Source organism: Elgaria multicarinata, chromosome 14 (assembly GCF_023053635.1).
Source record: "Elgaria multicarinata webbii isolate HBS135686 ecotype San Diego chromosome 14, rElgMul1.1.pri, whole genome shotgun sequence".
Lineage (NCBI taxonomy): Eukaryota > Metazoa > Chordata > Lepidosauria > Squamata > Anguidae > Elgaria > Elgaria multicarinata.
The window spans coordinates 2,121,767-2,142,988 of NC_086184.1; the positions used below are offsets into that span (position 1 = coordinate 2,121,767).

General features: G+C 52.1%; 1 protein-coding gene across 3 annotated transcripts in view; it reads left to right on the top strand.

Annotated features, from left to right (window-relative positions):
- Positions 1-21,222, top strand: part of CBFA2T3 (CBFA2/RUNX1 partner transcriptional co-repressor 3) — a 64,956-nt gene that overhangs the window by 19,466 nt on the left and 24,268 nt on the right. For 2 of the 3 annotated variants that reach the window (XM_063141251.1, XM_063141249.1), the window contains exons 2-3: positions 13,223-13,370; positions 18,889-18,966. In XM_063141251.1, the coding sequence (XP_062997321.1) occupies positions 13,250-13,370; positions 18,889-18,966 (199 nt within the window). In that variant the 5' untranslated portion in view covers positions 13,223-13,249. The remainder of the gene's footprint in view (positions 1-13,222; positions 13,371-18,888; positions 18,967-21,222) is intronic. The other variant, XM_063141252.1, reaches the window with a different exon arrangement.

Here is a 21,222-nt window from a genome sequence, read left to right on the forward strand (position 1 = left end):
CCTTGGAGGAAAGGTGGGATACAAATGTTACAAATGAAAATGAATCAATCAATAATATGTGGCCTAGAAGGAAGCTGAGATTTTAAGAATTTGAATGCGGCAGACAGCAAAACCAGTTGATTCGTCCATCACGACCCTGGCTGGCTCCAGGGGTTTCAGACAGGGCTCTTTTCAGCCCTACCTAGTCATGCCAGGGGTGGAACCTGGGCCCTTCAGGGCGCAAAACGCATGCTCTCCCTCTGAACTTCAGTCCTGAGCGGAGGCCTGGCATTTCCCTTCTTCTGCACTTGCCGGTGGGGCCGCTTCTAGCTGCAACCCAGAATTTGGCTGCTGGAAGCTTCCCCCTGCCCTGGGATTTTTGATGTTTTAGGGACCAGGGCGGGCCAGGCTGGTGTGCCCCCAGCTGTCATTGGGATGTCAAAAGAGAGGCGAGGGGGCCCAGAGGTGCCAGCTGTCAAGCCTCTGAGCTGTCAGAGGGTGCCTTTCCAAACAAGCAAACAGGAAAGGAGGCCAGTTATTCCCACAACAAGGGCAGGCAGCACGAGTCACAGCCTGCTTATAGATCCTGCCCTGGCTGTGACGGTGGCCGGGGGGGGGGGGTATCTGGGAAGGGTGATGAGGACACAGGCGGAGCCCCTTTTCCTCCCCTCCCCCTCCCTCTCCCTCTCCGTCCTCTGGCTTTTCCCACATGCGAGAGGCCTGCAGTTCATCCCCGCTTGCCGCCGGCACTGAGTGCTCCGCCTAACACGATCCAGATGGATCAGCTCCGTCCCTGGTGAGCTTATCGGGGAGTTGTTGTTGGCCCCGCTGGCACGGCAGCTGAGGAGGAGGAATGCGCAGCCCTTTACTTGGAAGGAGGAGGCAGCAGCAGCCCCGGCTCCTCTTGCGCACATCTGGATTTCATTTGGAGAGCATGAAACGGACGCTGGGATTCCTTGCAATTGCCTCCTTAACCCTTTCCTCTTCACCTTCCCTCCCGCAAGGTCAAAGGAAGGGGGGGCGGAGGAGAAGGGGACCTGGGACATGCCGATGCCCTTTCCTAAAGGGGTGGAATGAAGAACGGAGTGTTTCTCTCATGCACCCACCCCCTCTGCTACCCCTGTAATTCCCACGTCTCAGACCCTGAAGCGATCGCTTGGGCGCCTGGTACATTTGGGCTGGTCCATAAGATGCAATGTAGCTGCTCGGCCTTTCGCCTTCATTATTAAATGCTGCTCATTTTTCTGACCAAAACAGGAGGCACATTCCAAAGAGGGACCCTCTTGAGTCGAGGATGCAGCCACTCTTGGCTCCTCAAATCCCTTCGAGGAGATGTTATGAGGGCTTTCCTATGTAGCAATAGGAATACTAATACTTCCTTCAAGTAGAAAGCTTGCATAGCAAGGAGCAAGCTGGGCGGCATCCTTTGTCCCTGATGGGCTAGATTTTTGTTTGCAGGGAATTTACATCATGGGGGTGGGGGGGAGCACCCCATCACCTTCAGCCTGAAGTCACCAAGTCCACTTTACCAGTCTAATTCTGTTGCATACATGGGTCCAGCCTTAGGCTGTGGCTAGAAGTGACTTGGGAGATCTATGATCACAATCTCCCACTTGTTTGTTTGTTTTTTTAAAAAAAACACGTTAATAGCAGCCCCTGGGACCCCGTCACTGGAGGAGAGGGGGGCTAGCCCTTCCCTCTGTGTGGTTTTCCCAACTGAAACTCTCCTCTCCAAACCAACCTGCGATTTGCCCTGAAGAGCAAACACGTTGGGCACCGTATGTGTAATACACCTGTGTATTCTGCTCCGTGAAGCAGGGAGCAGCTTTGGGAAGGAGGGTTTTAACTGGGGAAGCAGAAGAGAAGGTCCAAATCCCAAGGAAGAGAGAGGTTCTCCCAGCTTGCGACTTTACATCCTTTTAAATTGAGCTATGGAAGGGATCAAAACGGGGGTCTTCTGCACGCAAGGCTAGGGTCCTTCCCCAAATCATGACTCTCTCCCCCCCCTCCCAGTGATCTTCTAAAAATTGTGGCTATGGAGGACTATTATGGATGGTGTAGAGAAAGTTGATAGGAAGGATGGTGGGTCTCCCACCATTCATCTTCATGGGATGACCACAGGTTCTAGTATGGTGGGAGAGGGGGACATCCCAATGGTGTCATCCCATGAAGCAGAACGGTGGGAGACTGGAGACAGACCAAAAGGAAGGGCTTCTTCACACAGTGCATAGTTCAACTATGATTAAGCGATGGCTTTAAGAAGGGGTTTATGGAAGACGAGGCTATCAATGGCCACCAGTCATGTTAGCCACTGTGGGAACAGAATGCTGGGGGGATTCTACACGTTGTACTGAGGGCGCTTCCATGCACCCCCAGTGTGCCCCCAAAGCGATTGTGTAGCTTGCCTGGAAGAAGAGACGAGGAAGAGGCTTCCTTGCTGCCACCGCCACCGCCACCCACCTACCTCCTCGCCGGCCGGGTCAGAGAGCTCGGGGGAAGAAGGCGGGGTGGAGAGCGTCTCTTCCCAGGCAAGCTACACGATCGCTTTGGGGGCGCACTGGGGGCGCATGGAAGCGCCCTCAGTATGACATGTAGAATCCCCCCTGGACCGAATAGGCCTTTGGTTTGATCCAGCATCAGGGCTCTTCTTACGTTCTGATGTTCACAGCTTGCAGTCCGCTCTGCACGCGTCTTGCCATGGCCATGTAGTCCCGAGTTGCGGATGGTTCAGGCTGTGTTTTGATGATGGGGGGGGGGGGAGTTGGTTTTGCACTATTTGCGCCATTCATGCCTAATGCTCTTGTTAACCATTATTAATAATCTTCTTATCTCGCTGGGACTTCAGGGCGGCATACAGATGACATCAGAACAACTTAAGAATAAATATACACAGCTAAGAAATTTATTTATTACATTTCTAACCTGCCCAATAACTAAAGTTTTCTGTTGCTGTTCCTGCAATTCCCATCTCCTGGGATTTGGATTGAGTGGGCCCAAGACAAGAGTGTAACAATGTAGCCTGGCACCCTCCAGTTGTTTTGGACTACAGCTCCCAAAATCCCCAGGGCAAATGAATGATGGGAGTTGTAATCCAAGACATCTGGAGGACACTCAGTTGGTGAAGGCTGGTTTAGGCTGTTGGGTTTACCTATACTTTGAATGCACATCTGTCCTCCATCAAAACCAGCATACGGTCATTCCCTCCGGTATCGCTTCCAACTCCAGGTGAAATCTAAAAGGGGACCAGCTGCATGGGATGGAATCCACCAAGGTAGCAAACCCCGGGCTTTCAATCACAGGAGAATTAATGGGGAGCGAAAGGATGGGAGGGAGAGAGATCAGGAGTTGGCCTTCCGTTCCCACTGGGAGGTGTAGGGTGCGGATGGGTGGGCCCCCTCGGTCTAGAGGAGAAAAATAGCCACCCTTTCATATATATTTTTTAGATCCTTGCTTTCGCCGTCTGTGCTGCGCAGCGCCTAATGGAAAGCAGATGTGGGAAAGCAGACACAGCTCTCTGCAGTTGGGATAAATTATTTTGCTCCCCCCCCCATTCCCGTTCCCACCCCAAGGGGAAAAAAACACATTCATTCCTGCATCCTTTGAGTCATCGTAGGGAATCGTTGTGACATTTATAACTCCTGCCCAAGAAGAAGTGAATGCTGTTCACTGTCTCCTGCTTCATAATATGGAAGTGGAGTTGGGTTTTTGTTTTTTTGCAAATACCCAACAAGCAAACACAGGCTCTCTGTCCTGCATCCCTAAGTCCCAACCACGGCGGCGAAGTTTGCACGGGCTGTGCCTAAAAAGGCAGAATTGTACCCAATTGGTCCAATACAGGCATGCCCAGAAGGACTGAAAACCCATCATAGCAAGTCCTCTGAAATGGAAGGGAATCCAGGACAGCCATTGATCTGATAACTTCCTGATTAGACTACTGCAGTCCTCTGTACTTGGGGCTTCCCTTGTAGACAATCTGGAAGCTGTAGCTGGTGCAGAATGCTGCTGCCCATGTGTTGACAGAGCCAGTGAAATGTGAGCCTCTCACACCTGTTTTGAAATCTCTGCACTTGGTTGCAGGTGAGTCACTGGCCCCAATTCAAGGTGTTAGTGGTAGTATGTGAAGCCCTAAACCACTCAGACTCCATGTACTTTGTAGGACCACCTTCCCCAGTATTGATCAACCTGAGATTTCAGATTGGCCAAAGAGGCTTTGCTTTTGGTGCTCTTGGGGAATGTGGTCCCTCTGGGACTACTGCGTGTGGCAGAGACTTTTTGCTGGTGGCAACGTAGCTATAGAATTCCTTTTTAGCAGAGATTTGGCTATCCTCAATGCTGTTGACACTTAGGCACAAGTTAAAGAGCTTTTCTACACGAAGCTATTAATCCAATGTATCTATTTTTGGATTTGTCGTAGAATTGAGATCCGAGCTCTTCACAAAGTGCTTTTCCATTTCTGCTTTTCCACTACATAACCTCTAGGTGGTACTGTGCTATAGTGGAATAACACGACTAAACAAGTAGGAAAATACATTTTCTTTCATTTTCACCAATAATACTCCATTTTGTGCTGCGAATGCCTATCCCCCACATTCCCTATGTGCTGAAAAGGGTGGGGCGGTTTCAGCCCAGCCTGGTCCTTTGCCCCCTGCACACACGCAAAATGCCTGCTTAAGAGGGCTTGGGTTCAAATTATTGCACAACCGCAGAAACACTTCCTTCACTCAAAGCCTGAATCTCCAGGTTGTGAAGTGGAAATGGTTGTGGCCTACCTCTTAGGGATATTGTCGAGAGAGAGAGAGAGAGAGATCTGGGATATTTTGAATGGGGAAAGCTATCTGAGCCTGGAAAATGACACAGTCCAACCTCACCAAAGAAAATGGGGGGAGAACTAAAGAAGAGATTTTGGGATAAGCAGATAGGGAGTTGGGAGAAGGGGGAGAAAGAGAGACTGTGAGCAGATGGGACACAGGGTACCTTTCTCTGGTGGCAGCGGATCGACTGCCTGGCAAGAGGGTCCAGGCCTGGTTTCCATTTACACTCTGCTTCACTTCTCTATTTGTAGGCCAAAACAGACAAGGGGAATCCATCACCTCCTTTTGTAGAAGTGATTCTACTTAAGGTTCCTAACAGCCAAGTCCTTCTCTGGGCTGTAAGCTGTCAGGAGCTCAAACGTTGTATGTTTCTGGGTGTTTCGTCAATGTCTGTTTCTGGGTACATTGTATGTTTTTGTAGTTTTAAATTTTGTATATTGTTTTTAAGTGTTTTAACCTTATGTAAACTGCCCAGAGAGCTTCAGCAATGGAATGGTATACAAATGTACTAACAACAACAACAACATTAGGCTATTTTTCTTAGCGGGGTTCCCCCTTCGGTTTTAGTTTGGGCTTTTTATTTGAACTGTTGCAAACCTTGCCATTCCCACAAGTGTGGTGATACTTCTGCCTTGTTTGGCTCCGATCCTATCGTCACTCCCAGAGTTGATTGGAATGAAATTACAAAAATGCCGTAACCCTCCAGTGCTCTCTCTCTCTCTCTGTCTGTCTGTCTCCTCCCAAACCTGAGAAGCAACTATCCCAGGGACATGGTCACACTCAAGGAAGTGGGGAGCATGTAAAACCAGGGATACTTGCACAGGTTTGCACTTGAGCGCTATCATGCATGATGGCTGGGCAAAGGAATGGGATACAGGTGTCCCGTGTGCACCAGGAGGTTTCGTAAAGAGGCAGGCCACGGCAGAGATGGGAATGGAATACTTCCGTGTGGGCCCTGACCATTACACCAGCCTGCCTCTGAGCAGCATCACTTGACATCCCACTTTGCTCTTCCGGCCTACATTCCAGATCTGCTCTCTCTTCGCCGTCTCCCAAGAATGACAGTGTCCGGACATGCCTGGCCTTCTGCCGGCTCCCATCTGCTGTGCGAGGCGCTCAGCTGCTGTTTGGCCATGCGCTGTCACTCAGGACAGTATTTATAAAGAAAGCAGGAAGTGGGTGGGGGGAGGAAGGGGTCAGCGGGCCCACACCACGCCGAGCTCCATTCTCAGGCATCCGTGGTGGCCGGAATGCTGTCATCAGTCGGAGCGATGCTCAGTATTTCACATGATGCTTCTCACCGCTCAACACTTCCAAAAACAGCATGAGCTAGCAGAGAGGAGTGGAAAATTTATCGGAGCAAGCGAGCGAGCAGTCCAGTCTGGAAATAAAAAGGATCTGGGCCCAAGAAAGATTGCGCAGCAGCTAAAGCTTAGCGCTATGACTGAGCACCCGGGATGCCCTGGGGCATCTGAGCATAAGCAGAGTGCAGTAGCTCTCATAATGATCTAGGATTAAGGCCAAAGGTCTCCATGGCAAGCCGATTTCTTTCTGGCAAGCTTGGATCTCAGCCGCTCTCGACTAAATTAGAAATTAAGGAGCCACCCTTGGGCTGCAGAGAGCCACGGTTGTTAAGGGTATATCACCCAGTAGCAGAGCCCTGCTTTGCATGCAGAAGGAAGGTCACTGATTCTATTCATGCATCTCCGCTGTTATGATGATGATGGTGATGGTGATGCTTTCAAATGAGGTTTTTATGGTGCAATTGGGTGTTTATTGGGTGTGTTTATGTGGTTCCAGATCTGTTAGACTTCAGCCCCCATCACCCACAACAAGCCATGCTGGCTGGGGATGATGGAAGCTGTAGTCCAACCCGTCTGTAGGGTGCCTGGTTGGCCAAGGCTGCCCCGGAGAGCCACGGCCAGTCAGTTGGACAAAACAATCCGTCCCAGTATAACTCCGCTGCCTCTGTTTCCTGTGATGAGCCTGGGTTTAGCCTAGAGAACGAGGGTCTCTCTCTCTCTCTCTCTCTCTCTCTGCCCCAGCCACGAGAACATCCAGGCGGATTCAAGCAATTCTTTCTTTCTCGGTGAGCGTTGACCTTTCCCACTGCATTGCAGCTGGGTCCGAATGGAACTCAGATGTCCGAGGAGACCTGGGCACCACGGCCAGAGCTCATGGGACTGGCTCACCAAAGTGGATGTGGCCTGCTGAGAGCATCACGCAACGTCATGTTTCAGGCAGCCTCATTCCCCCTTGATTTCGACTGCATGGCAGTTGCAAAATTCAGCGCAGGTTAGTGGTAGAGTCCCTACTTTACATGCCGAAGGCCCAGTTCAATCCCCGGTGTCTCCACATAGGGCCAAGAAAGACTCCTGCCTGGAATCCCAGGGGAGCCTTTGCTGCCAATCCGTGTTGACAGTACTGGGCTAAATGGACCAAGATTCTGGCACTGTAGAACCCAGCTTCTGATATTCTTATTTAAAGCAGTTCCTTATTCAGAAACATGAGGACTGGAATCTTAGGGGGATTCCACACGTCCTACTGAGGGCGCTTCCATGCGCCCCCAGTGCGCCCCCAAAGCGATCGTGTAGCTTGCCTGGCGAAGAGACGAGGAAGAGGCGTCCTTGCCGCCGCCGCCACCCACCTCCCTCCTCGCCGGCCGGCTCGGAGAGCTTGGCCTGCCTTCTTCCGCCGAGTTCTCCAACCCGGCTGGCGAGGAGGGAGGTGGGTGGCGGCGGCGGCGGCAGCAAGGACGCCTCTTCCTCATCTCTTCGCCAGGCAAGCTACACGATCACTTTGGGGGCGCACTGGGGGCGCATGGAAGCGCCCTCAGTAGGACGTGTGGAATCCCCCTTAGTTTGTTTTTAGAAGCTCAGTGGCAATGCCCCTGTTTGCATGCAGAAGCTCCCAGGCTCAATACCCAGCATCTCCAGGAAGGGCTAGGAAGGAACCCTACATGAAACTCTGGAGGGGGATCTTCTGCTGGCAGCCAGTGCTGGCAATATTGGGTTAGATGGACCAAGGGTGTGACTCAGCTTCCTGTGTCCCTAAGGGGGAAAGGGCTGCCTGAATCCCAGCCCGGCAACCCCGTGCCTTGTTTTCTCTGCCTCCCCAGCCCAACGGCCCTGTAACTGTAACACATGGCCTCCGTGCCCCTGGATTGCCTTCATAGCATCTTTCTGCTCCCAACGCTTTCTGTGTGAAAAAACCGGCCATTCCTCACCTCACAGCTCTGCTCCCTTGGGTGTGTCTGGCTCAGACGTGTCTGGTGTGCATTTCCACCGCCGTCAGCTGTCTCGGTAAAGCATTTGCAGCTGTGGTGTTACAACCACAATCTTAAACCCCCCCACCCCCCAAAAAAGAAAAAGAATTCCTAGAAAGACAAACAGACAGACATTGTGAGTAGAACGCAAAGAAACTCCAGTTTTTCTCGGGGCCGAACATATTCTCCGGATGCCGCTATTAACCAGGGACAGCTCCTACTTTCCGGGCCCTAGTAAATCACTCGCTCCGTTGTGTGAGCTGCAAGAGCGGCGTCTCACAACTGGGGCCCTCCAGATGTGTCCGACTGCAAATCCCAGACACCTAATGTTAGAATGATGAAGCTGGTGTGGCAAGGTGACAGTCAGATGGGGCAATGCTGGACTCCCTCCCTCTCTGCTGGCTTTCCGACAGCAAGCAAAAGCCTTTTTACCCAAGCAGGGCTTTGGCGTGTAGGCAACTCTGTTGGGTTGGAGGCTGTTTCGATTCTGTTATCTGTTTTTAATTGCGCTTCAATACATTTGTTTTATTATTCGAGTTTTACTTATGATTGGAGTGCCGATTTTCTTGGTAGAAAGGCAGGATTCAAATCCAGTCCATCCGTATCTGCACAGATACTGTTATGACCTGTACATGCTCAGAGGCTCTTCAAGAGGCAACTGAACAACCGTCTGTCAGGGATGCTTTAGGGTGGATTCCTGCACTGAGCAGGGGGTTGGACTCGATAGCCTTGTAGGCCCCTTCCAACTCTGCTATTCTATGATTCTATGATTCTTTGTACTACTCCAGGCTGATCTCTGCCACTGCCAACAGGTTCTGGGGCTGGACCCCTGGGAGCCCTGGCTCAGTTTTTAAGCCCTGTGGACAAGGTAACTGGGGTGGGGAGAGGTTAGATCAATGCATGGCATCCCCCTCCCCGCAAGCCCACCCCGGTTTCCAGCCCATGCTACGGAGAGGTCAGGAATGCTGTGCAGTGCCAGGAAAGGCTTTGGAGCCGAAGGGGCTCTGAGGAGCTGAACAGGGTGAAGAGAGTCTCTTCTCCCTCTCCTTGGCCTCGGCCAGAGCTGCCTTGTGATTTATAACCGGCAAAGTTCGCATTTGTTGGCCAAAGCTCAGCCACATGCTGGGAATGGCGAGGAGAAGGCAGCCCTTGCTGGGGACGGAGGTGGTTCCATCGTTGGCTCTGCTCCAGAGCTCTCTCCGCAACATGTAACCCTTGGGAGGGTTTTTTTTTAAAAAAGAAATATATATGGAAAACGACCCGTCTGGAGGGGGGGGGCGCTCCTCATCGCAGACACGGCGGCTGCGGCTGCCCTGGAACCTGACTGCACCGCTTGGAAGAGTGGACGGCTGTTTGCATTTTTGGAGAGGCTTCTCAGCGAGGGCTTGGGAGCATCTAGGCCTGGCCGGCGATCCCACGCTCTCGGGGTCCGGATCAGGGCGACGTCGTCACCCTTCTGACTGGGAAAGCAAGGAGAGGGCTTCTTGGGTCTTTCTGCTGCACGAGGCATCATCTGTTGGCAAATGACGCAGCCCTCATCCAGGAGAGCTACAAGGGGGAGGCAGACATCCTGAAGCCGGCTTACGGGAGCTTTTTGACCAGTGGGACTAATCCAGGGTGAATATTTAAAACTGCAAGCATTTAAGGCAGGGGTGATGCCCGTGGACACCGGGGGGGACCCCAAACAACTTTCTCAGCACACATCAAGGTGCCTTAAACCTCCCCCCCTTTTTTTAAAAAAATTACACATTTAATTACAGGCCGCTGTGGCCGCTGAGATTGTAGACCGAACTGTGCAAGGTGGACAAATAGCCTGGCCTGGTATAAGGCAGCTTCCTATGACCGAGGAATGTCCAGATACTGATGCTCAGCTCAGATCAATGGGATATAACCACGTTCCTAGCCTCCCCCCCCCGCCATCCGCTGCATCGTAGCAAGAGGCCCTGAAACGGCATCCCTTCTTGAACCTGAATGCCCCGCAGATGTGTTGGATTACAACAACCATCACCCCCAACTGACCTGGGCATATGGGTTGGGGCTGATAGGAAATGTAGTCCATCACATCCGTAGGGAGACCGGTTGGGGGTGGTTGTCTCAAACGGCGCAAGTGCAGCCCCGCTGGAGGGTGCAAAAAGAAAAGAAAAAAGAATTCAGGCTGGTCTTGCTTAGGGTTCCATTCTGCAGGGCGCACAGCAGCACATCTGGGTCTGTTGCTTCTGCTAGAGGGAGATAACTGGTTTGGGGCCTGCCGCAACACACACCGCCCCATATTCCTCAATAATCCAGAGCGTGGAAAGGCAAACTTGTTTGCGACTGAAAAGCTCGTGGCCAAATGCAGGAAGCCAACCGTGGTAGCTAAACAACTGGAGAACAGAGGAGAGCAACATCTGGCTGATGGGCCTGATCCTGGTTGCCCAATCCGAGAATTGGGCGCCCTCCCCAAGGCCTGTCCTCTGCTCTTGGGAAAGGAATCCCCCAGTCTCTGCTGGGAGATAACCAGGGGACGCCCTGCCCCCGGCTGAGCTTGCAGGGAAGAGTCCTCAAGCCCCGGCTGAGCCCACGGCCACCTCGTTCGGGATGTGAATGGGGTGGGAAGGAGCTTCTCAGCTCAGCCATCACTTTGCCTCCCTTGGGATACTGAGCTTCTGCAGACCAGAGCAGGTTGACACAGCTCACAAATGTGTTCTGCAGGCCTGATGCATGATGAGACCCCCGGAGTTCATGGCCGGAGAGCCTGCTGGGGCAGGACTATGCAGCTTCATGGCAGAGCCCCAGCTGTGCACCCAGAAGGTTTGATGCCCGGCAGCATAGCCAGGGCAGGAGGGAGGCTCCCCTGATCGCCCTGGAGAGCCCTTGCTGCCAGTCAGGCTAGATGGGCCCAGGGTCCCAGGCAGTTTCCTGGGTCCCTAAACTCTCAAGAGAACTGAGGACTACATGCCGTTCCCCGGGTGTGTCCTTTTGCACCCCCTGCATGGAACCAAGCTCCAAATCGCTGCTTCGGTCCCCGTCTTTGAAGCCAAGCTTCTCTGCCTGGAGGGGAGACATGAGAGCACTCTTCAAATACTTCAAAGGTTGCCACACAGAGGAGGGCCAGGATCTCTTCTCGATCCTCCCAGAGTGCAGAACACGGAATAATGGGCTCAAGTTACAGGAAGCCAGATTCCGGCTGGACATCAGGAAAAACTTCCTGACTGTTAGAGTAGAAGGACAATGGAATCACTTACCTACGGAGGTTGTGGGCTCTCCCACACTAGAGGCCTTCAAGAGGCAGCTGAACAAGCATCTGTCAGGGATGCTTTAGGGTGGATTCCTGCACTGAGCAGGGGGTTGGACTCGATGGCCTTAGAGGCGCCTTCCAACTCTTCTATGATTCTATGAGAAACGTTTCGCCGCACCGTGACCTCTGCCCCCTGCAGAATTCAGGCATCCAGAATCTCCAGCGGAGAGCCTGACCAAAGGGCATTTAAAAGCTCGGCTCAAGCTTCCGTCGCTGTTCTGCGAACCCCAAGAACATCGCCCCTTAGTTAAGATCACAGCTTTATTTAGCCTAGAGCGCATTCTGTGTGTGTGTGTGTGTGTGTGTGTGTGTTGCGAGGTTCAATTAATCGCGCAACAGTTGCCGTGGATTATTGTTTATCAGTAGCGCCCGCCTGCTCGAGAGCACGGCTGCTCTTATAAAGGCAGTGTCACCTCGAGGAGACGCTGGCTGACCCCAGGCACGGGCGGCCAAAGGGGGCTGCTTTCCTTCTTTGGTTCTCATCTGGGCCTCGACACCGCCTGGCTGCCGCGAGGCTCCGTGATGGATCGCCACAGCTGCTGGCACACTTGCGCTCAGCCGTCAGACTCAAGTGCATCCTCTTTAATGGAGCAGAGAAAGAAATGAACTTGGCAGCCTCCGAAACGCGGTGGCGGCAGGTGCCTTCGCCGTAGACCTGGCTGCCAGCAGCTGCTCCTATCAGCCGTCCGTCCGTCCGCTCTTCCAAATCAGCTTCCCTCCCTGCCCTCACCCCGTCCCGTCCTTCAATCACATTCATCACCCTACCACCACCGTGGCTATGGAGAAGCCCTGCGTCCAGGGGCACGATGCCCTGGGCTACAGTAGGGGAGAGCTCAATGCCCTCCTTATGGGCTTCTCAAGAGGCGTCTGGCTGGCCAGGGTGGGAGGTGAGATGCAGACAAAAAGGACCTTCAGGCTATTCCAGCAGAGCCCCTTCTATGAGATAGGGATAGAGGAAGCTGCCTTACACTGAAAGCTTCGTCCCACGTACCTGCTTCCCTCGGATTATCCCGGTAGCGCTAAGCTTTTGCAGTTGTGGTTGTTTTTGCTACCAGGCGACAGCGATCCTTTGCATACCAGGAAGTGAGTTTAAGGGGGGAAACGTACAAAATCATAAGAAATCAATGGATGACCCAATTCAATTCAAATTTGGTATGCTTAAAGCTCTCCCTAATATCTATTACTGTGCCAATTTTGGTGTCTTCATCTTTAAAGCTTACGCAGATGTAAGCATTTCTTTAAAATCCTGCACCTGCGCCCCAGCGGCGGCTCGGAAGATACGCTCAAAAAGTAGGGGCTAAATGCAGCGAATCTTTTTGCTTTATTGCATAATTAAGGCAGGCTGCATGGGAGTACTTCACAATCGAAGCAGATTATAAGGTGGAGAACTTCTGAGTCCTTTGCATGCAATTCGCAGGGATTGCACAGTATAACGCTGGTGTGATAAAGCTCAGTGTCAGAAATGGTCCATCTAGCCCACCCTGAGGGCAGGGTGGGGGGAGTCTCAGGAGTGCGCCCCCTGGGGCCAAAACAGTTCTCCCTCCCTGGCATAAGGTGTCATCAGCCTCTCCCAACTTGTCAGGGATGCTTTAGGGTAGATTCCTGCATTGAGCAGGGGGTTGGACTCAATGCCCTTAGAGGCCCCTTCCAACTCTGCTCTTCTATGATTCTATGATGCTCTACAAATTATTTATTTATTTATTTTATTACATTTATATACCGCCCCACAGCCGAAGCTCTCTGGGCGGTTTACAACAATTAAAAATCTGTTGGACTACAACTCCCAGCACCCCCAGCTTGCCCTTCCCCTTTCACAGGTAGCGTCTTTATGTCCTCACTTCTTTTCCTCTCTCTCTCTCTCCTCCCTCTCTCTCCCCCCCCCCTTTGCAGGTAGTACAGAGAATAAGGGCAGCAACGATGCCTGACTCGCCAGCCGACGTGAAGACACAGTCCCGATCCACGCCGCCGAATATGCCGCCGCCATCACCAGCCGTCACGCAGGGAGCGACGCGGCACCCCACCTACACGCCAAACCCGAGTGAGTAGTCAAGTGAACACCCAGCCCTGGTATCAAAGACACTGAGGGATGGAGGGAGGGGGAGGGGGGACCTTGCGTTTGATGCCCTCCCCCACTTGGTTTTGCACAGTGTAATGCTCACTCAGGTGAAGGGAGCCTTAACGCATGGCCCTCTCTTAGACTCATAGAATAGTAGAGTTGGAAGGGGCCTTGAAGACCATCCAGTCCAACCCCCTGCTCAGTGCTGGAATCCACCTTAAAGCATCCCTGGCAGGTGGCTGCCCAGCTGCCTCTTGAAGGCCTCTAGTGTGGGAGAGACCACCACCTCCCTAGGTCATTGGTTCCATTGTCGTACTGCTCTGCAAGTGAGGAAGTTTTTCCTGGTGTTCAGCCGGAATCTGGCTTCCTTTAACTTGAGCCCCTTTTTCCGTGTCCTGCACTCTGGGAGGATCGAGAAGAGATCCTGGCCCTCCTCTGTGGGACAACCTTTCAAGCATTTGAAGAGTGCTCTCATGTCTCCCCTCAATCTTCTCTTCTCCAGGCTAAACAGGCCCAGTTCTTTCAGTCTCTCTTCATAGGGCTTTGTTTCTTGTTCTTTGCCAGGGGTGCAGAACCTCAGGGGCCACATCTGGCCCCAATCTAGCCCTCTGAAGTTCCCCAGAGGGCCATGCCCACTCTCCCTGGTCCCAACGCCTGATCATTGGGGACTTTCCCAGCTTTTGTGCAGTACCCCCCCCCTCCTAAGACTCAGCTACTGTCAGGAACAGCCTGAAGCCCAAATAGGGTGGTGCTCTGCCCCTGCCCCCTTTTACCGTAACCCCCTTGAACACCTTTTGAAATGGGATTTGGCCATGGGCCTGGAAGAGGCTCTGTGCCCTTGCACAATGCTAAGCCTCAGCCTCCCCTCTTTCCTTTGGAGTCACGAGCCAGATGTTTTGCAGGGCCCCTGGCTTCAGGTGCGTAGCTGCCTGTGACCCCTCCAGTCCGCTGGTGTTATTTGGAGAACCTGAAAGGGTGCTGGAGCCCTTTGAGCAGGGAGAGCCGTGGCCTGACTTGATTCTGCTGCGTGGTTTGGTGAAAGGAGCAGCAACCTTGTGGTGATCTCCTAAAAACGGGCAGGAGGAGGGGCGCTTGCGTAGGTTTGGCTGTGGGGTCAATGGCCTTGATCAGGACTTTGGATGGATGACCTTAGGAGCATAAAGACAGGCTAGGCAAGAAGACACCTGTATCTCCTCTGCAGAGCTAACACCCAGAAATGCTTTGCCAGAGCTATTAGTCACACAGAGCGACATCTCAGCAGTATTCTCCGAGCTCTAGCACAGGGGTGTTGGACCCCTTTCATCCTGGGTAAATTCCGTCCCAGAGAAGTTCTTGGGGCCACAATTGAGCATGGGTGGAACCAAAGGCAAAAGAGGGGGGAATACAAAAAATGCCCCCCCTTTTTTTTTAGCTTAAAGCTCTTATTCCCAGGAGAAGAATTCAATCTTTCAGAACTGGGCTGGTGGGTTTGGTGAGGATTTGCTCAAAAATAGGGGATCCACCCAACCATCGGGGGTCTGTGGAAAGGGGGTAGGGGGTGGGGGAAGGGGGCGTGGTCATGTGGGGAACTCGGAAGAGCTGTATTCAGGCCCCAGGCAGGCTGGGTTTGGCCCGTGGGTCGGACGTTCCGCACCCGTGCCCTAGCTGTTCTCGGGCACCGTGCCTCCTTGTCCCCAGTTTGCTTCCAGAATTGAAACAGGCAATCTTTCACCTTCTCGTGCTTTGTACTGCAGGGATTGTAGATTGAGGGCTGTTTATTTGCATTTCCAGGAGGAAACAAACAAACTCATTTCAGGATCCAGGCCGGGTGCCCTCCCAGCGTTCTCTGGGGCCCAAGTGCTTTCTCTCTCTCTCTCTCTCTCTCTCTCTCTCTCTCTCTCTCTCTCTCTCTCGTGTGACAATTCGGCTTGTCATTGGGAGCGGAGCCGCTTAGGATGCCGGGGTGGGTGGGCTTGGCTGGCATCCACCTCCCCCCTCCCTTGCCGTTTCTCGCCTCTTGCAACTTCTCCTTTCAAACGAATGGGAGTGCCATATGGCACCGCATTTGGAGTGCCAGGAAGGCAGGCGGCCCCCCCTTCCCTGAGACCCCGTGGGAAGAGCTTTCTTCTGTGCATGCCAGCCGACTACGCTCAGGCTGTTTCGGAGTGGAATTTGCTGGTAGGAGGAGAATAGAAGAAGGGAGGAAGGAGGAGGCGGAGGAAAGGGAGAGGAGAGGTTTGCTCCAGCAGCCGGACAACAGACAGGATTAACTTCTCGACTGAGAGATGCCCTGGCCCAAACTTCACGAGGACCTGGACCAGCGGAGGCTGGTGGCTGAGATGCCAGTGGAGCAGTGACTCCACTCCACATTTCGATCAGAACCAGTCAGAACTCTGAAGGAGCTCCCCAAAGTGCTTCACCCCTGAGACAGCTTAGCTTACTTTATGCAGGATGGCACCCAAGCATTCAATACAACTCCAGCATGTTCAATTAAGCCTTTCTTCGCTTACATTTCCCACGTAGATGGAGCGCTGATCAGCCTCAACCTTTTCCTCAATTGTCCTTGGTAAAGTAAAACCTGCATCGAGGAGGAGGGACAACAAATGCTAGAAGTCAGGGATGCTTTAGGGTGGATTCCTGCATTGAGCAGGGGGTTGGACTTGATGGCCTTAAAGGCCCCTTCCAACTCTACTATTCTATGATTCTATAAGATGAAGTTCTCCAAAGTTGCATCTTATTGGATCCTGGTTTATAGTGGGCTGCGGAGCAGCAGTACAGCAAAACCAAGCACTGTACAGCTTGGTTGCATGTGCTTCACATCCCACGGTGGGATTGGTCTGTGGCTGCCCAGAAACTTCCTCCCAGGAATAAAAGGGCCCCAGCGTTGCAGTTTACTGTGAATCTCCTTGGGTGCAGCCTCCACCACCCCAAGGATCATCTGCCCCAAAGTAACTTCCCACCTCCACTGGAATAAACGGTGTGATTTTAAAGAAATGCACATGATTTTACATACAGCATTGTGCTTACAAGATCTGTCCTCCAGCCCCATCACCCCTCCACTGCCCGAATTATTAGTATGAGAAGCCAGGAAAAACACGGTGGGGCCTGGGAAGGGAAAGGCAAAAAGGGAGAGTGCCAAGGCACCAAGGCCGGCACTCCTGGCCTCAACGTCCACTTGAGCCTCTTCCAGTTTCCAGGTCTCCTCCTGCAGAACCCGGGTTGCTGCTCTATCTCCGCAGGCTCACGCTTCCGTGCCGAAGGCCCTGAAATAGTTGTCACTAGAATGGCCTGCTCCTGGACTCCTCCCCCCCTCAGCTGTGAACCGCACAGCCCAAGTCAACACTTGTGGCTTCGTGCTTTTATTTATTTATTTATTTATTTATTACATTTTTATACCACCTGATAGCCAAAGCTCTCTGGGCAGTTCACAAAAATTAAAACCATGAAGAGCATAGTAAAACAACCAACAATCTAAAAACAGAAATACAAAATACAATATAAAAAGCACAACCAGGATAAAACCACACAGTGGAAATTGATATAGGTTAAAATATGGAATTAAAACAGCAAAGTTTAAATTTAAGTTAAAATTAGGTGTTAAAATACTGAGAAAATAAAAAGGTCTTCAGCTGGCGATGGAAGGAGTACCGTGTAGGCGCCAGGCGGACCTCTCTGGGGAGCTCGTTCCACAGCCGGGGTGCCACAGCAGAGAAGGCCCTGCTCCTAGTAGCCACCTTCTTCACTTCCTTCAGCAGGGGCTCACAGAGAAGGACCCCTGTGGATGATCTTATGGTCCAGGCAGGCACATATGGGAGGAGGCGTTCCTTCAGATAATCCGGCCCCAAACTATTTAGGGCTTTGACTGTTTAGGGCTTTTACCATCCGAAAGAGAAAGACGCGTCCCGCTTCTTCTCCACCTCTTCCCGGGCCTCCGTGGGCTGCACGGTGTCAAGCAATTGCACCCACCCTCGGAATTGTGCAGTGAGGGGGGGGGAAGGGGGGATGCGGCTGGGAATGTTCTTTCCTTGCTTCCCGCCGCGCTACCCTGCTCTGAGTGGCAGCTTGAAGGCAGCCTTGCTTTTTGGAACCAAATGTTCTCTAATTAGAAATCGGATTCCGCTCGTGTCTGATCTGATGGGGTTGGCTTTTAATCGTTCGCTGGAGCAGATGTGAGCCCTCGTTGAGCCCTTCTGGGTTTTCTGCAAAGGGCTACTCCGGCCCTCTGCTGCTCCTCCAAAACAATGACTTGCATGGGAATAGCCAGCACCAGGCCTGGTCCCCCCCCCCTCTCACAACTCCCCCCACCCCTCCCTCAATGTGTATGCATTTAAAGCGCTTAGAGGTTAGGGAAAGGAGAAGGGTTGGAAGTTGTGACTTTTGCACTTAATTCGAGTGGATATTAGCAAACAGCTGGTGCCGTGCCCTTGCTAAGAGCTCGGCTAAGACGTTTCAGCTTAAACCAGCAGCTTTGATAACCACCTAGCTGGGCGGTTTACCACCCGGGAGCCATGGCGGCGGCAGCGGCGGCGGCAGGGTGGGGGGAAGGAGCCTGTCTTCATCCAGATCCTACCGCCACGGAAGAAGTTGCCAGTGCCAAAGTTCCCAGCCAGGCTGTGGCTTTTGAAATAGCCCAGATGTGCAAAGCGAGGGTTGGGTTCCATTATCCACTTGACTGTTCACAGGCCCCTTTTGATGGAAACCTTCCTGGGAAAGCTGAACTAGCAGCCTTCCCCAATGTCCTTCCCCGTGCATATAGGCTCAGCGGGTTTGCGTAAAGAGACCATGCAAGCTACACGTAGGAGAATTTCAGGCACACGGTCACCAGGCTTTATAAAACGTTGACGCTCATGGTATGAATATGCAATAAGCTGTTACACATACTTCATTATACAGGCATATTTTCTTATGAAGAAAACTTGTCTCTTTCTACGATGGGCCCCAGTTCAGCATGGAGCTTGCTATGAGGTCATAGAAACAGCATCCATGTGACACGCATACAGATAGGGGCATGAAAGGAGTGGGAGGGAGGAGGCTTCCTTTCATCAGCGGGCCAAACGGCGACCATTTATAAGCCAGGTGTGACGTGAAGGCTGCCAGTTGCCGACTCCTGGCTCCTGCATTTTAGAATAACACGTGCAGGCGAGCTACACACACAGAGATGCTATCCACAAAGTATTTAAGTGGGAGTGGCTTCCCTCAATCTGCATTACAGTTTATGGGTCGAATCTAGTACAAGTTGCCTGCCCAGTTTATAGCCCATTTGGTCGTTGCGCTACACAACCCAGCTGTTGTAGAAGACCCTAAAAAGCAGGGACAAGGATTTAGTTAGAGTTTTGCCATCGCACGTTTGGAACAAAGTCTCCTTGCCAAGACGTAGAGGCATCGGCCCTCCTCCCATTAGCCACCTGGCTCCAGGGAGAGGGAGAGGGTAGCCCGGCGCAGCTCGGGGACTGGGGAAAGCACCCACCCACCCACCCACCTCGGGCCTCTCCTGATAGCGTATGTTTTATTTTGCTTGCAGATCGCGAAGCTGGGCCTCCGATGTTTCTGCCCCGCGGCCGTTTTCATGGTTGCTTGAAATGGTCCATGGTGTGTCTCTGTAAGTAAGATGAAACGCGCCGGCCAGCGAGAGACCCAGAGGCTGTAGCTCAGCTTCGCTGCCCGTAGATCAGGGGTTGGGAACCTCAGGCCCAGGGGCCAAAGCCAGCCTGCTTGGGTCTGCAATTTGGCCCTCCAGGTTTCCCTAGATTGATTGATTGATTGATTGATTGATTGATTGATTTCATTTCTATACCGCCCAATAGCCGAAGCTCTCTGGGCGGTTCACAAAAATTAAAACCATGAAGAGCCATGTCCCCTGCCCCTGCCCCGCCCCTGTTCCTCCAGACCAATGATTGTGGGATGATTTGCTGGCTTTTGTGCTGTTCCACCAACCCACCCATCCAAAAAGGTTGAAATGCCTCTCCTAATTCTTAGTTACTGGCAGAAAGTGCTTTAAGCTGAAATACGCTGGGTTCTTTTTGTAATTTTGGCCAAGCCCTTTTGGCGTTGGCTCCTTCCCTTTGCCTTTGACACACACACACACACACACACACACACACACACACACACACACACACACCAGGTTCTGTGAAACTGAGTAAGTTTCACAGCTGGACATCAAGAAAAATGTCCTGACTGTTAGAGCGGTACGACAATGGAATCAGTTACCTAGGGAAGTGGTGGGCTCTCCCACACGAGAGGCCTTCAAGAGGCAGCTGGACAACCATCTCTCAGGGATGCTCTAGGGTGGATTCCTGCATTGAGCAGGGGTTGGACTCGATGGCCTTGTAGGCACGTTCCAACTCTGCAATTCTATGATTCTGTGAAGACCCTCAGGTTGAAAGGGCTTCAACACCCCTGCTGTAGATACATTTGGGAGGGGGGAGCCAATGGGCAACTGCATTGCTGAAGTGGTGCAAGCAGAACGTCAGAAGAGCCCTGAGGCTGGATCAGACCAAGGGTCCAGCTAGTCCAGCATTCTGTTCACTCAGTGGCCAACTAGCTGTTGACCAAGGACCCATGTTCCCCAGCAACTGGCGTAGACAGGCATACTGCCTCTGATACTGGAGGTAGCACATAGCCATCAAGGACAGCCTCCTCCTCCAGGAATTTGTCTACCCTCCCTTTTAAAGCCATCCAAATCAGTGGCCATCACTACCTGTTGTGGTAGTGAGTTCCACAGATTAACTCTGAGCTGTGTGAAGAAGCTCTTCCTTTTATCTGTCCTGAATCTCCCACCAATCAGTTTCATGGGATATGACCCCATTGGGTTCTAGCATTATGGGAAAGAGAGAAAAATGTCTCCCTCTCCACATTCTCCACACCAGGCATGATTTTGTACACCTCTACCATGTCTCGCTTTAGCCTCCTCCTTTCCCCTCCCCAAGTCATTGACGATGCCTCTCTGCATAACCTGTCAGTTGCAGGGTTCCCAGTTAGCCAGCATAACAAGAAGAGTATCCCAAAGTCACGTTGTTCCTCTCCCTGCCTCTTCGCCAGGTCCTGTAGGCATGTCGCAGTTTACCCTCTGGGCCAGGCAATGGGCTGTTTTGAATCTGCCTACGTTTCAGTCACTTGGCGTCTGCAAATGAGTGAGGTTATCAGTTAGTAAAAAGTGAGAAACCGAGAAACCTGTTGACCTGTAGGTGCCAACATCCATTCCTAGAGGGGCAGGTGGAGGGTTATGGCTACTCAGGAAAGAAAATCACTTTTAACATGCTTTTAGGCACCTGTCTCTCTTATTATTAATTCACACTATAAGCCTGCAGCCAAAGAATTGGGTAGTTAGTCCAAATGAACCTGTGAAATTCAGCTCCCTTCTCTCCTTGCCCCTGTTTGCTTCAGTGCTTTTCTCCTCAGGATGTCCACTGTTTATTTTGCTCTGTACCCCTCAGCCATCTTGCCTCTGGACACCCTACCCCTTATCTTCCCAACATTCCAGGATCTTTCCCCACTTTTCAACCTGCCCCACAAACCTGCCCCTAAAGCCTCTGTGAAATTTTAATCCCAACCAAACTGACAATGTAACCCTTTCCTCAAGAGAAATTGGACTGCAAGCATTCTGACAGCCATTCCCAGGGCTATTTCGAATGTTTGTGAACATTCTGTGCCGCCATCACACCAGCTCAGCCAATCAGTGTCAAGAGGCTTCATTGCCAAAGCACAATATAATATTAGATGGATGTTTTTAGGTTTCAGTTTCAGCAATGGGATGGGCCCTGGATCAAATGAGACCCTGCATAGCTCAGTTACAAGTTGTTCTTCTTCTACACACAGCTGAAGTATGTGATCCACGCCAAGCTAATCCCATTTC